A 14567-nucleotide genomic window follows, 5' to 3' on the forward strand; every position below is an offset into this window, starting at 1 on the left:
CACAGCCCCTGTGTGGACAGAGTGGGAAAGGGACTTGCTGCTGTCTGTCAATCCCAGAGAGGCCTCTGGCCACACACACACACACCCAGAGTCCCCAGGCCTCTCCCTTCCAGACCTCTCTCCATGTTCATGTGTTTATTTTAATCTGAATGCCCATGAATAAAGGGGTGTGTGTGTGTGTGTGCACGCGCGCGCGCGCATGTGTGCACATGCACTGGAGAGGCATCTTAGGAGACCCAACCCTAGGAGGGTCCAAGGGGAATGAAGACCCTGCACACTTTCCTGTGACAGTGCCGTCGCTTCCGGGAAGGAGGGAAGGAAAGAGCACAAGAAGGAAGGGCAGCCGGATCCTGGGAGCTGGCCGCAGGTCAGTGCCGCACCCTGGGACGACTGACCCACTGATGGAACGCTATCCGATACCCTGGGCCCTGGCAGCCTGGCTCCCGGCCCGGCTGCCTCTCCATATCAGTTTATTTTGGTTTCAAATAACTGAGGTGAAGAGGAGCCCTGGCCCTGGGCAGTACTTTGGAGGGGGAGGGTAGACAGAGTCCCCAAGCCCTGGGAAGAGGAAGGGGCAGCTGTGGGAGGACCCAGGTGAGCAGGGAGAAAGCTGGACTCCCCACCCACGAGGGTCAAAGTGCACCCTGACCCACACCCTCATGTGCACCCTGCACCCAGATGAGGGGGCACCCTAGGATGAGGTTCGTCACCCAGCAGTGGCTGGTAGGCACTGGCCCAAGGATGGGCCATGCAGCTGGCTCAGGGTGGCATTGGGGGTCTCCCCTCCTGTGCGTCCTGCTGTGCCTGGGTCCCCCAAGGCCTTCCTGAGCCGGGGCCATTCTCTGGAATACTGCACATATGTGCAAAGGGGCAGCCAGCAGGGTCTTGTAAGAATGTCCATCAGAATTAGCAGACCTGAGCCAGGTGCCGCCACACACGCCTGTATTCCCAGGGACTGGGGCGGGGGGCTGAGGCCAGAGAATCCCAAGTTCAAGGCCGGCCTGGGCAACTTAGCAAGACCCTGTCTCCAGATAAAAAATTAAAAGGGCTGGTGATGTAGCCATGTGGCAAAGTGTCCCTGGGTTCCACTCCCAGTACCAACAGACAGATGGATGGACATCAATCGTGGTGTCAAGCGGGGGGGGGGGGCGGGGCTGTTTTCAGCTGCCTGCACCTTCCTGAGCCATGACTGACACTTTAGATGCCAACGGCCCAGCCTGGGACAGACGAGCAGGACAGGCAGCACAGGCAGAGCCTTGGCCTCAGCTGGCCTTGAAGCCCCCTGCTCTAAACCCACTCCCCCGTACACTCTCCCAAGTGTCCTCCACACGAGCCCCTGTCCCTGCCCATGGCATCCTTGGGACTGCCTGTGTGAGCTGCCACTTCCTCCCAGGAGGCGTGTCCAATGGGAAAAGGTCCAGGCCTGGTGGCCATGCTTGGCTAGCCCTGGGCAAATTGGCCACCCTTGCTGAAGAGGCCTGTCACATGCAATCCCAGCGCCCCCCGTGGGCCCTGGCGTCTGGGGATCCCTTGCTGTGTGACCCCAGCTGCCCCCCACCCTGTCTCTGGGTGTTTTCCCTTCCAATAGCTGAAGTGAGAGCTCCAGGGGTCATAGGGGATTAAGTGGGATTCCAAACTGCCCGCGGGACCCAGCGGCTTCTTCCTCCCCAGGCCACCTGCAGGAGGGAAAGGCGTCTCCCACGGGCCAGGACTCATGGGTGCTCAAGTAGCCCATGGGCTGTGGCTGGACTGTCCCAGAGGCTGCTGGCTCTGGTGGCCAGCCCGGTCACTTGGTCTCTCCAAGGCTGCGTCTTGCCTTCCCTGAATCACCTGGGGATCTTGGGAACGACATTAAACCCCAAGTGGCCACAGGCCCCAGTTAACTGCTGGAAACAGGTTTTCCATAAACATAAACATGTTCAGAGCCGAGCTGGGAGCATCCTGTTGCCCTTCAACTGGACAGAAAGGCCCAACAAGGCCAGAATGTGGTAGGCCCAGCCTCGTGCGTTCCCTGGGGACTGGTCACTGCGGGCTGGGCCTACATCTCCCGCTGGATGTGACAGCACCTGGCCCCTGGGCAGAGCTGGACCAGCCTCCTCCAGCCCTAGCTGCAGCTGGGGGAGGGGAAGGAAGGGGCAGGCCCAGTCCAGCCTCTCTGGAGCCAGCGCCAGACACACAGCTGCTACCCCTCTGGTGCCTCTGTGGGGGCAGCCAGCAAAGGGTCCCTGCTGTCAGCCTTTCACCCTGGGCCTTACTCCTCGGGGAATCCTAAGTGGCCAGCAACGTAGCGTTACAGAGGGTCAGCCAGACCTGGCCATCCAAGGAAGGCCGAAACTCTATCCACCAAGGGAGACCGGGCTCTGGGTGGGAGGCGGGGCTGAGAACACGGGATGGAGGGCCGGGCGAGGTCCTGAGGGAGGCCTGACTCTGTCACCTTGACATGGGAGGGACAGGCAGAGCACTCACTTACCAGCACCCCTCCTGGGGTCTGGGCACTTGCCAGGCCATCCAGAGAGGGAGGCGTTATATGCTGATGTTAGGGACAGGAACGGAGGCCCACCTGGCCCTGCCCAGTCTCAGTGACAGTGAGACCCAGCCACAAGGCCTGTGTCCCATGGAGAACAAGAGCTGGGCGGTCTCACAGCCCATGAGCAGCCCTCTTGTTGAGGAAGGGGAAACCTTCCTTGAGTCTGGAGGGGGCAGAGCTGTGGGGCCTGGCAGGAGCCATGGCTCTGGCCCTGTGCAGGGCTGTCGCTGCCTCTCGATGCCTCCCATGCAGATGGGCTGGGTGGAGGGCCATGGCACGTCCCCAGGGGCCTCTTTACCTTCCTGGTGCCCTGTCCTGTCACTCTGGGGCAGTTCCCCCACTCCTCCTACAGGAACTCCACAGGTGGCCGGCAGGGGAACCTCTCACCGGGGTTAGAGCAACCCAGGAGCAGCGCTGTGACCCCCTTGAAGGTTGGGGGTTCTTCTTTAGACTGGAAAGGGGGAAGCTGGGGGGGCCTCATCAGCTGCACCTGTGCTCCATGGTGCCTGTGGCCACCCTGGCCTCACCCCAGAGGAACAGAGGGTGGGCATCCAGCTGCTGGCAGGATGGCCGATGCATGAATCCGTTTTACAGAAAAGTATTAAACGTCAGATCAAATCCCTTATTCTCTGAGTTCTCCGCCTTGTCCCAGTGTGTTTGCTGATGCACATGTGTGAGCTGCTGGATCATGACGTATGCGCACGTGTGTGTTCTGAAAACTGACAGCTACACACGCAAGGGGCACCTGACATGATGGAAAGCACTTGGGCCTGACCCGTGTGCTGGTCTTGGCCCTTCTGGAAAGTTCCATGTGACCTGGGCCAACTTTTCCCCTCTCTGGATCCCTGAGAAGTGGAGGAAAGACCGCACTATGGCGCTGTTACGAGCACTACACTCTGAACTCAGCGCCTCTGAACCTGCAGAGTGGCGGTAACCTGCTGTCCCCGTAGCCTGGCTCTCTCAGAGCACAATGCCAGTTGGGAACCAGTGGGAATTCAAATCTGCCTGCCTAAGTATTCCCAATGCAGAAATTTAAAAATGGGATAATTATTTTGGAAGAGTCTGTGAATCTTGGGACTCGAGCTTCGTGGCAGATGGTTTCGCAATAACTGCCCACTGCGCAGGTCCAATGGGCACGCGCGCCTGCTGGGTGCAGGGGCACACTCGTGCACACACCCGGCCTGGAGCAGGCGCCAGTGAGACCTGCCCCCCAGGAAGCTCGGGGACCCTGGCGCGCGCTGCCACCGGGTGAGGAGGGCGAGGGCTTGAGGCGGTCAGGCCTTCGTCCACTCCTGCTGCCCTGGGAGATGGGGGCTCCGCGCCTCGGACGTGTTTGCAGGTTCCCATGGCTAACGTGGGCAGGTCCTTCTTTCTTCTCCTCCCTTACGTCCCGGTTCTCTCGTTGCCGCGGAAGTCGGCCATCCCTGACAAACTGCACCGTCATAGTTCCTGGCCTGGCCCCGGAGAGCGTGTGACCCAGGCACCCAGGCCCAGCGCCCACGACCGCCAGGCATGCCCTGAGGGTGGCTGCCCTCCATCTGCCAGGCCCTGCCAGCCTGGACTCCTGGGACAAGGCTGACCGGGCTGACGCATGGCCTGCCCTGGGCCCTCCTGGCCGGCCAGCTGGCCTCTCAGACTTTGCCCTGCCCTCAGGGCCTCTGTCCCTATATTTAGTGTCACTCTTGGCCCAACAGGATCGAGTGTCTGTTGTGCCACACGTCCTGGGATCATCTCCAGGCCCCGATGCCCAGTGGCCTGGTTTCTGACCCAGGGGTCTGTGGGGCCCGAGGGTTGCTGCTTCCCGAGAGGGAATGGCCGGTCTTACGGAAATAAAAACAGGCGCCCGTTGATCACATCCCCCAGTCTTCTTTGTGGGGTCTCCGGGGTCAGCCCCAAACACCTCCCGCAGCCTGATTTCTCTGTCCCGCCTCCACCTGTGCCCCACCTGATGCCGAGGGGCCCTTTTGGCCCCGCAGGTCCAGAGAGCAGTTGGTGTGGGGCTGTGGGTGCCGGGCTTGGCTCCATCTTCCTGCCACCCCTGGGAGCTGCTGGGTGGCTGCCCCATCCTTCTGTGCCCAACTTCTCACCCACAGAAGAGGAGTCACGGCCGCAGCACCCTTCTCCAGGGGCGTGGGGCGGGTGGGGGTGGGGTGGGACTGAAATGAGGCGACACACTGAGCAGGTTCAGGGCAGAGGTTGCTCCAGGCAAGTGCCCAATAAATGTAACTATTATTATCTTCATCCTCAAGGCGCAAATTATACGCCATAACCCAACCAAGAGCCAGAGGCCAACACGTGGGGCGGATGGCCCTGCCCAAGGGAGGCAGCCAGGCAGAGGAAGAGGGAGCAGGGGGGCGAGGGAGGAGGGGTGGGGGAGGGGAGCCAGTGCAGGGGGCCAGGGGACCGTGGGGTCCTGGAGGAAGGATGGGGTGAGGATGCAGGGAGTGGGAGGTCGCGGGGGAGGGATGGAGGATGGGCGGGAGTTAGAGGAGGCGCAGAGTGGGCATTGAGAAGTCTCAAAGCTGCCAGGCTGCCTTTGTCCAGGGCACAAGTGGGTGCATGCAGGTCCAGGGCACAGCACAAGTCCAGGCCTACGGGGACTCCCCCAGGAGCTAGATGTGGCTGGAGTGCAGGGGGCAGGGTAGGGCAAAGTGGGGTCAGCCCTGTGTCAGGGCACTCGGCCACCGTCACCAAGGTTTGGATTGCATCCTATGAGAGGCAAGGGGCAGTGTCTAAGCAGCTCAGAATTCCTGACCTCTCCTCTCTCATTTCTGCAGCTCAGTGCAAGGGGTCTTAGTGGGCGGGGTCAGAGCAGGGACCTGAGCCTTGGGAGGGAGCTCATGGGTGGGACAAGCCTGTGGAGACAGCTCCTGGGGCAGGGGGCTTGGGTGGGGGATGTCCAACCCTGGAAGTTGGTAGAAATCTTGGGAGAGGTTTTGGATGAAGGACCCCAAAACCCGATGAGCCATGGAGCAAGACCATGAGGGCGGAGGGCCCCGTGGACACCTGGCTGCACCTGCTGGGCCTTGACTCTCCTCTTGTTCGGCAGAGGCAGCTGGAGAAGCTGGGGCCTGCGTGTGGCATCTGGGCCTCCGACCTGCCCTCCCCGTCTGTGTCTGACCTGGCAGGGAAAGTCCTCTAAGTCTCATCAAGGGGACAGAGCCCAAGGAGGATTAAGACCTCGTTCCCTTTTCAGACCACACTGGCCACCCAGGTGCTGCCAGACCCAGGCTCCACCCTCTGTGCCCAGCTGGTGGCATAGGGTGTTGCCTGGGCTTCCTTGTTCCCAGGACGCCCCGAGGCCCTGCCTCTTGCCATCTGCATTGGATAAGGCTTGCGCCTGGGTCCAGACAATGGGAGGCTCCAGTGGACAGGACGGGGACAGGACCGGGTGTTTCTTGCTGTAGCTTCTCTGTCTCGGGCCACGGTTCTGACAGGCTCCTCCAGCTGGGCAGCTTCTCACCAGTCCCCAGGGTCACCACTCCCTCTCCCTGCCTCCTCTCTTGGTGCCCTTGACCCTGTCCCTTCAATAACTTCTCTTTGGTCAACCTTTCTCATGAGCCTGGCGTGACTTACCTAAGGATCATCAGATCAAATATAGAAATGTCTAGTTAGATTTAAATTTCCGATGAATGACAAATACTATCTGTAGTATAAGTGTGTCCCAAATACTACGTGGGATATACTTACACTACATGATTGCTTGCTGCTTACCTGGAGTCCACACCTTGGCTTTCTTTCTCAATTGGACGATCGTCTCTCAGGGCTCCTAGCTGATACCTCATCATGCCTCTCAGCCACCCCCGACCACAGGAATAGCTGGGTTTGGAAATCCCACACCCTGTCACACAGAGACAGAGTGGGGACTGCTTCTTTCTTAGCTGACAGTGGGAGTCCTCCCTGCAGCAGGAACCGTGGCCTAAAGAAGAGGAGGGGAGGAGATTGACTAAGACATTCCCTAGCTTCCTGATATCAGCCCCAGATGCCCCCAGGCCCATAGACAGGTCCTGGCCATTGGCAGTGGCATGGCAGAGGTGTGAGGGGGTTGGGATGCAGGACAAGGGCATCTAGAGAGGGAATTAGAAAGATGTGGGGCCTTTATCTGTACTGCAAACTGGCTTTGGAGTCAGGTTGAATTCCCTTTCGGTCTCCTCCTAGCCGTGTGACTCTGAGCCTCAGTTTGCTCATCCATAAAATGGGGATAATGATTCTTATAGGCAGCCAGTCTGCAGTGAGATTAAAGGGCCTGTGTGCTCAGGACACTCAGACAATGAGAACAGGAAGCACCAAGACCCCGCCTCTCGCCCTCTGCCTTGCTAAGGCTTGCTGCTGTGACAAATGAACCCCAAGACTCAAACAGCGGGGTTTCCTTCCTCTTGAAACATCTGCATGTGGCCAGGATCTTCACCAGCAAATGCTTCTCCTCCCTTCGGTGATTTGGGCCCAGGCTGCCTCTATGGGCAGCTCGGCCAGGTCAGAAGTGTGTCTCCCCGGGGTTGTAGCTTTTGTCTGTGTTAAGCTAGAAGAGGAAAGAGGACGGAGAATGGGTTGTGGGACTTTCCACCACCTGGGCCTGCAAGAGGTGAAGTCACTAATGCTCACATCCTGCCACCAGAAGGCAGGCAGTGGGGCCACTTCTCCCCAGGCAGCCTGGGAGAGGTTTTCTAGATGTGTTCCCAGGAAGAAGGGTCAACGGGTTTGGTGGCCACCAGCAGACTCAGCTACCTCCACTCCCCAGGAACTAACACTGCTAACAGCACCCGAAGGAAAGAGCCCCAGGAGGACAGTCCTGGTAGTCCTCCTGTGAGGTCATGAAGGTGAAATATAGGCCATTCATGGTGAAGGTTCCCTAGAAACAGGTCCTGAGATGAGGATTTGAGTTCTGATTGTGTGTTTAAGAAGAGATCTGTATCAGTATGTTTTCCATTGCTATAACAAAACACCCAAGGCTGAGTGATTTATAAAGAAAAGTCCAACCCTGGAAGTTGGTAGAAATCTTTGTAGGCTGAAAGTCCAAGCCTGGGAAGCCCATAGGTTGGCTTCTGATGAGGGCCCCTTTGGGTCACATCACGGCCGATGGCATCATGGCTGGTAAGCATGCAAGAGGGAGAGATGGCATGACATGACAGAAAGCCAGAGAGAGATTCAAGGGCCAGGCTTGCCATTTACCACAATTCACTCTCCGCAGAACTAACTGGGTCCCACGAGAACTGTGTCAATCCCTTCCTAAGAGCAGCACCCGGGGACCTCACCACTCCCACCTCTTGGCTTCCACCACCTCAGTACAGCCACACTGAGGACCAAGCCTCCACCACTTAGGGGACAAGTCACACCCAAACCATAACAGGACCCGACAGAACATAGCAAAGGAGCAGAGGAGTGAGATGGGAGCGGAGCCGGCTGATGGGAGCCGGCCCACAGCGCCCAGCCAGGCCTCTGACTTGCCCGTTGAGGGAGTCCGGAGCTGGGCGTTGAGCTCCCTCTGGGCCCGGCCCCCGTGGCCTCTATACCGGACAGAGGAGGCTCAGGCAAGGTGATTAAGGACTGCAGTGGAAGCCTGGGCGGTGTGCCCAGTGGTCATGCTGAGGGCACATGAAGGGGACTCCGGTATCTGCGACGCTCATCACATGCAGTGGACACCTGATTCCCTCTCGACTGGTCCCATGAAGGTCAAGGCCAGCATTAACTCCCAACCTGTGGTGGTGTCCGTCACCTGCACCCCTGTCCCATGACTCGCAGCAGCAAGGTCACAGAGCTGAGAGGCCACTGTCTGGCCGGGGGTGGGGCAGGCACGGACCTGCGTGGGAGCTGCTGCTGTCCTGTGGAGACCTTGGTTCCCTTGGCCCCGCGGTCCAGTCTCTGTTCACCACTGAACAGGTGGCTTTGCGCTGCCGGTCCTGAGGTGACAGCCTGCACCCCGAGGCTCACAGCTGGACCACCAGAAAGAGACAGCCCCAGCTGGGGTCATCCCTACTTTGCAGAAACCAACGGGATTGAGGCCTGTAAAGGCCAAGAGGAGGACCCCCAGCCCCGTCCCCAGGGTGACTTCAGATGCTTTGAAAGAATCGACCAAGCACCAAACCCTGTGCCTGGTGCCCAATCCCTGGGTCAGAGGTGCCCACAGGTTTCCGCCGGGAAGATGGGTGCGTTCATTCTCCCTCCTGCTGAGACTCTGCAGACAAGGACACAGGTCAGGGCTGCTCCAGAATCTGCAGGGCCAGGCGCAGAGAAAGTGCAGGCCCTGACTCGGAAAAGACGGCGAGTTTCAAGATGTGGCGGCGGAGGCTTAACCAGGGGCCTCTGCGCGCAGGGCCCTGTGCGTCTGCGGGTCAATGAGGTCTTGCTGCAGAGGCTTGATCAAGGGCCCTGCTCAGAAAAAGAGGGCAGCAAGGTCACAAGCACAGCCTTTCAATGGCGCCCGTCCTGGGGGAGGCCAGGCCCGTCCTCCAGAGTCATCGAGAAGGTTGGCAGCTGCTGCGGGTCCTGGGGGGTAGAATAGGTTGCTCTCAAAAGGGCCAGCCAGTCCCTTGACCTTGGCTGAGTCCCAGAACCCTGCTCCCAGGTCAGAGGCATTGGTGGCCTGGGCCCAGGACGAGAGGCACAGGCTGGATAAGAACAGCAGGCACAGGGTGACACACAGGGACATGCCATACCTTCCTGAAACCTGCCAGGGCTGGAGCAAACCACCACCCAGGGTACCAGTTGCTGGGTCCCGCCTCCCCCCAGGGTGAATGCTGCTCTGAGGGCGGGGCGGGGTCCTGTCATGCAGCTCTCGTACCCAGCATGCTCTGCTGGGCAGGTGGGTGGCCCTCCTCCTGCCCCACATCCCTCAGGAGAATCCCTCAGGGTTTCCACCAAGTATGTTCCCTTGGCCGGAGCTGGGACAGGTCAAGTGGTGGCTTGAAACTCACCTTGACCTTGCTTCTCATGCAACTGGTCCCGAGAGCCCCCAGGATCTAGCCTGAGTCCTTCCTGTGTCTCCTGGGGTCTTTCCTGGACCCACTCAGATGTGCTGGGGTCAGGAATCTGGGAGGGCTCGACTGGGTTCTCTTTGGGCCTCACAAGGCCAGAGTCAAGGCCCAGGCTGTGCTCTGGAGGCTCTGGGGAGAATCCACTTTCCTACGTCCCCAGTGGGTTGCCAGCTCAGCTTCTTGTGGCTGTGGGACCGGGGTCCCGTTCTCTTGCTGACTGTTGGCTGGGGACCGGTCTCAATTCTAATGGCTTCTTTGGACTTTGCCCATGACCCTGGCATTTCAGCACAAAGAAGGATGCACTCTGTTCCCAGCGAGTCCCGCCCCCCCCTTCGGATTCCTCACCCGCATCTTCTGCCACCAGCAGAGGAAACGCTCTGCCTTTAAAGGGCCAGGCCCAGGGATCATCTCAAGGCCCACTGACTCGTGACCTCGAGTCCCTCTGCAAAATCCCTGATGCCGTGGAGGAAACCATACTCCAGGGGAGACCGCGCACGTTGTCACAGCCCCAGGGACCTTGGGGGAAATCACAGGGCATCCTGGATCCTGGTTCCCTCCCTCCCCCCCGTAGCTCCTGCTCTCTCTCCTCACTGACGTCCCCAGCTGCTGCCAGCATTTTTAAGAACATCAGGATCCCTAAAAAATGATATGAAAAAGGGCCAAGTCCAGGCCACCCAGGAAACTGACAGGAGACACCCCAGCTGGAGACTTTCAGCACCCCCACCCCCGGGTTTGGGACCTCTCCCTCCAATCCCGGTGGATGGAGACCACCCAGGGTCAGGTATGCCTGAGGGAGGTTTTGGAAAGGGCCAAGACGCCCTCTTGTGGGCTGTGAGGGGACAGCTCCAATGGACAGGGGTGAAGCGGGGGTGGGTGACCCAGACAGAACTAGCCCGTTTCCCTGCTTAGCTGGAAAGCATGCAAGAGAGGCCTGGCCTTAACCACAAATGGCTGTGGACCAAATAATGGTCACAAAACGCTGGAATGCAGAATAACAGTAATAATAGCAACTGGTGTTAAGTGCTTTGTGTATATTGACTAATTTAATATCTACCACAGCACTAGAGGTAGCCATGACAGTAGCCCCCCCCTCCCCAATTTTCTGCAGTTTCTCTTCCACGGTTTCAGTTACTTGTGACCACTGAGGTCCAAAAACAATAAATGGAAAATTCCAGAAATAGATATTTCACACGTTTTTAATTGCATGTCATTCTTTTGAGTAGCATGATGAAATCTTCTGCTATCCCACTCCATCTAGCCTGGGACACCAATCATCCCTTTATTCAGTGTATCCATGCTGTGTATGCTACCCTCCTGTTGGTCACTTAGTAGCTGTCTCCTCTTATCAGATTGGCCATTGTGGTATCACAAGGCTCGTGTTCAGGTAATGCTTCTCTTACTTACTAGTGACCCCAAAGCAGGAGTAGTGATGCTGGTGCTTTTACTACAGTACATTTCTATAATTGTTCCATTTTATTATTATTGACTGGGTCTAATTTACAAATCAACCTTCATCATAGGGTGTGTATGCCTAGGAGAAAACGCCGTCTACGGAGTTCTCAGTACTATCACAGTTGCAGGCATCCGCAGGTGCCTTGGAATGCCTCCTCCAGGGATAAGGGGGACCCCCTGTGTTGTTAACCTCGTTTTACAGAGGAAGAAACAGGCTCAGTGAGGTGAAGACTCAGGTGAGGTCAGACGGTTCATGATGAAAGAGAGATGACGGACTTGCCCTTTGTGATCTTTTCGTGCCAAAGTTCACAGCTCTGTCAGTGCCGTGATTTGGATCTGGAATGCTCTCCAAAGGCTCCTGTGCTTGGCACTCCTGGGAGGTGGCGGGACCCTTAGGAGTCCTAAAGTCCCCTGCCTACTGGCGGGTCCTCGGGCCTTGAGGGCTTGTGGGACCCCAGTCTCTTCCTTTTTCTCTCTTTCTCATCCTGATCTTGAGGGAAGCGGCTCTGCTCGCCATGTGCAGCTGCCCCGTCCAGAGGCCTAAAAGCCACAGGTCATGGGTGGGAATGTCCACACCTGAGAGCCAGATCAGCCCTCCCTCTTCACCAGTTGACCACCTCGCTATTTGCTATCGTTATGGAGAAAGGACGCAATCAACCTCTGTCCCAACCTTAGTGGCTCTAATGACCTGAGACTCCCCACATGGGGAAGCAGTGGGGCTGGAACTACGGGGGGGGGACACTACAGGGGACAGATCTGGACTCAGCCCAGGGGAAGGCCGACGCCCCATGGTCAGATTGGCCTAGGGCAGGAGGACACCATGGAAGGGGCACGATGCCTGTCACGGGATCTGTGCAGGCGAAGATGCCGCTCTCACTTCTGAGATCCTGGAGTGACACAACCGTCCCGAGCCTCTTGTCCGGGTTGTCACTAGGTTCTCGTGCTCCGTCTTACGAGGGCGTCCCCAGCACCCAGGTGAGCACACCGAGACTCCAAGACATGACTCATGACGCCTACCCTCGTTGGTGGGGGAGTTGAGACCCAAACCCAAAGCCATGTCTCTCCAGACCTCTGCCGGTGACCATGCATCGATTGAGTGCCTGCTGTGTGCACTGCTATCCTAGACACCGTGACTCTAGCAGGACCCATCTGTCCCCGTCCTTGCCCTCATGGAGGTCACATTCCAGCTGGGAGGGAGATGACTCAGAGTGCCAAGGGGTGACCGTAATTGGTCAGGGAGCCACTCTGAGGAGGCGACTTCTGAGCAGAGATCTAGAAGGCAAGAGGGAGAGGGCACTGTAAGAGCCGGGAGCATGGCAAGGTGGACAGAGTGAACCACGGGTGCAAAGGCCCTGTGGTAGGGAAAGGCGACAGAAAAGCCAACGTGAGAGGGATGGCCACGGCGGGGCCCCGTCAGCGGGAATTTGACTTCGTTGGTGATTTAACGCAGTGGCCACCAGCCCCAGTGACACGCGGGCTGCACCTCCAGGCACCTTGTTGTTAAACTGTTAGGAGCCTGAAGTCAACCACAGTGGGAGAATTCCCGCCATGGAAACTGGCCAGGGCCACAAGAACAGCTTTCCCCCTGGACAGCCCGTTGCTGAACAGTCACCTGCAGGTCACTGGTTTTCTGCAGGGAAATGGGGAGGTTGGATTTTCTGAGAAGTGCTCCCCCTGGTGGCCGCGTGGAGAACGGCCTGCAGGGGCCTGAAGCCGCAGGCGCAGGGAAGCGGTGGCTCAGTGCAGGTTGGGGAGACCGCGGCCAGGCCGGTCAGCGGAGGGAGGAGGAGGGACTCTAGAGGTCTTGGAGGCAGAATCAATGGCCTTGCAGGGACAACTTGCGTCCCAGGTTCAGAGCAGGAAGGTGACGTGGCTTGAACCCAGTCGGCCAGGCCTGACTCCCCTGTCCCCCCAGACCTCGAGTTAAGGCTCTGGGACAGGAGGAAGCAGGGATGTCCCCGGCTGCCCCTGACCTGGCCCCTGAGGTCAGAGTGCCTGGCCCTCCTCTGTCCTCTGGAGGGTGGTTCCTCTCAGGTGCTGCCGGGAGGGGACTGAGACCCTGGACACTGGAAAGCCCAGCCCCCGGTGGACCACGACCCGGGGTCTGACTTCTCTCCCACGGAGGTCGGGTCTCAGGAGAGCTGGGCCAGGGATGGCCTGGAGTATCCCAGGACCTGCTGGTGACTCCCCAGCCCAGAACCTTCCCGGGGCAGGGTAAGGGTGAGCCGGGGGCAGCAGGACTGGGCCCTGGGCTGCTGCCGGATCTGCCTTCTCATGTGCCAAGGACGGAGGGAAGGGCCAGATGGACCGCGGAGATGCTCCCTCAGTGAGCAGGGCAGGAGGCCAGAAATGCCTGTCTCGGAAACTTCAGGTGGAATCAGCAGACCAAGTTTGTTTCCTCACCCTCTCTCTACTCTGCCTTTGAGCAACCTGAGGCTCAGAGAGGCTGTGTGCTTTTCCTCAGGTCACACAGCTGGTCTCCCATTGACTCCACAGCTGCAGCCTCACTCTGCATCCTGAGCATCCCTTGGGCGGGAGACAGGCTGGCTTTGTCCCTCTTGGGAACATTTGGGGCTGCTCTGAGGATGAGGTTGGAATTCTGGGCAGGGAAGCTGGATCTGGTCCCTTCTCTGGCTGCACCTAATGATCCAGGCCCTGAGGGTTCAGGCCTTTGGAAAGGTGGGTTTCACTGGTTCTACTGCCGTTGACGGGCAGCTCTGCCCCAGGGCACAGAGGCTGAGCAGAGGTCAGAGACCTGGGCCGTCCCCAGCTGTGTGTCCTCAGCAGGTAGCCGAAGCCTGTCCGTGGGAGAGAGAGAGAAGCAAGCAGGGCTGTGCAGGTGTCCCTGGGGTAGCTCGGAGGGCCTGGGAGGAGCGGGCCAGAGTGGGATACCCAGGCCCGGACTTCCTGGGCCCCGTGTGTGCTCGCGTGGGTCTGTGCGCTGAAGAGCCACGTTCTGTTTTCTCCTCTGCTATCCCGCCTGGCAATTCTCATGATCCTTAATGACAGCCTGGCATTTTCACTGTGCACCGGGTCCCCCAGGTGATGTGGCAGCCCTGCTACCAGGTCCTAACCCCGGACGCGCTCCAGGAGAAGAGCCAGGTGCTGACTACAACAGGGCCACCCTTGATGATGACCGGCACCCACCAGGGCTGACAGGAGAAACGGCCCCTCCCAGCCTCATCTGTGTGTTCTCTGGGCACTTCATGGGACACTTCAGGCCAGAATAAGCCCTCACTGGGAAGCACATGGTTGTGCCAACGCCCCAGCCTCGTGCCTATGGCTTTCGGGGGCCACGTGGGTTAGGGACCTCAGCTTCTGGGCAGCGAGGTTCTGCTGCAGGTAAGGTGTCCCAGCACCTGCTCCAGGCCACAGGAGGGTCAGAGATGCTGATGGAGTCCCTCAAGAACAGCCTCCCAGCTCTATATCCTGCCCGATAGGACCCTGTTGATCCATTTCCAAGTCCTAGCAACTCAACTTCCCGAATGGTCTGGATCTCGACTCCCTGGAAGGACGACTCAGCTGTTTCCCAACAGTGAGACCTTGGGCAAGTTATTCCACCTCTCTGCGTCTCAGTTTCCCCATTTGTGAAATATCATCTTCGACCTTGTGAGTGG

At 58.7% G+C, this 14567-nt stretch overlaps 1 protein-coding gene across 1 annotated transcript; it reads right to left on the bottom strand.

The window, feature by feature from the left end:
• Positions 1-4705: 4705 nt before the first annotated feature.
• LOC125615349 (proline-rich receptor-like protein kinase PERK2) lies at positions 4706-9645 on the bottom strand. Its single transcript, XM_048799248.1, has 4 exons — positions 9439-9645; positions 6242-6446; positions 5534-5648; positions 4706-5236 (listed from the first exon to the last, which is right to left on the bottom strand). Exons 2-4 carry the CDS (start codon positions 6313-6315, stop codon positions 4784-4786), a joined length of 642 nt encoding a protein of 213 aa, XP_048655205.1. The 5' UTR covers positions 6316-6446; positions 9439-9645; the 3' UTR covers positions 4706-4783.
• Positions 9646-14567: the final 4922 nt, after the last annotated feature.

Source organism: Marmota marmota, unplaced genomic scaffold, assembly GCF_001458135.2.
Source record: "Marmota marmota marmota unplaced genomic scaffold, marMar, whole genome shotgun sequence".
Lineage (NCBI taxonomy): Eukaryota > Metazoa > Chordata > Mammalia > Rodentia > Sciuridae > Marmota > Marmota marmota.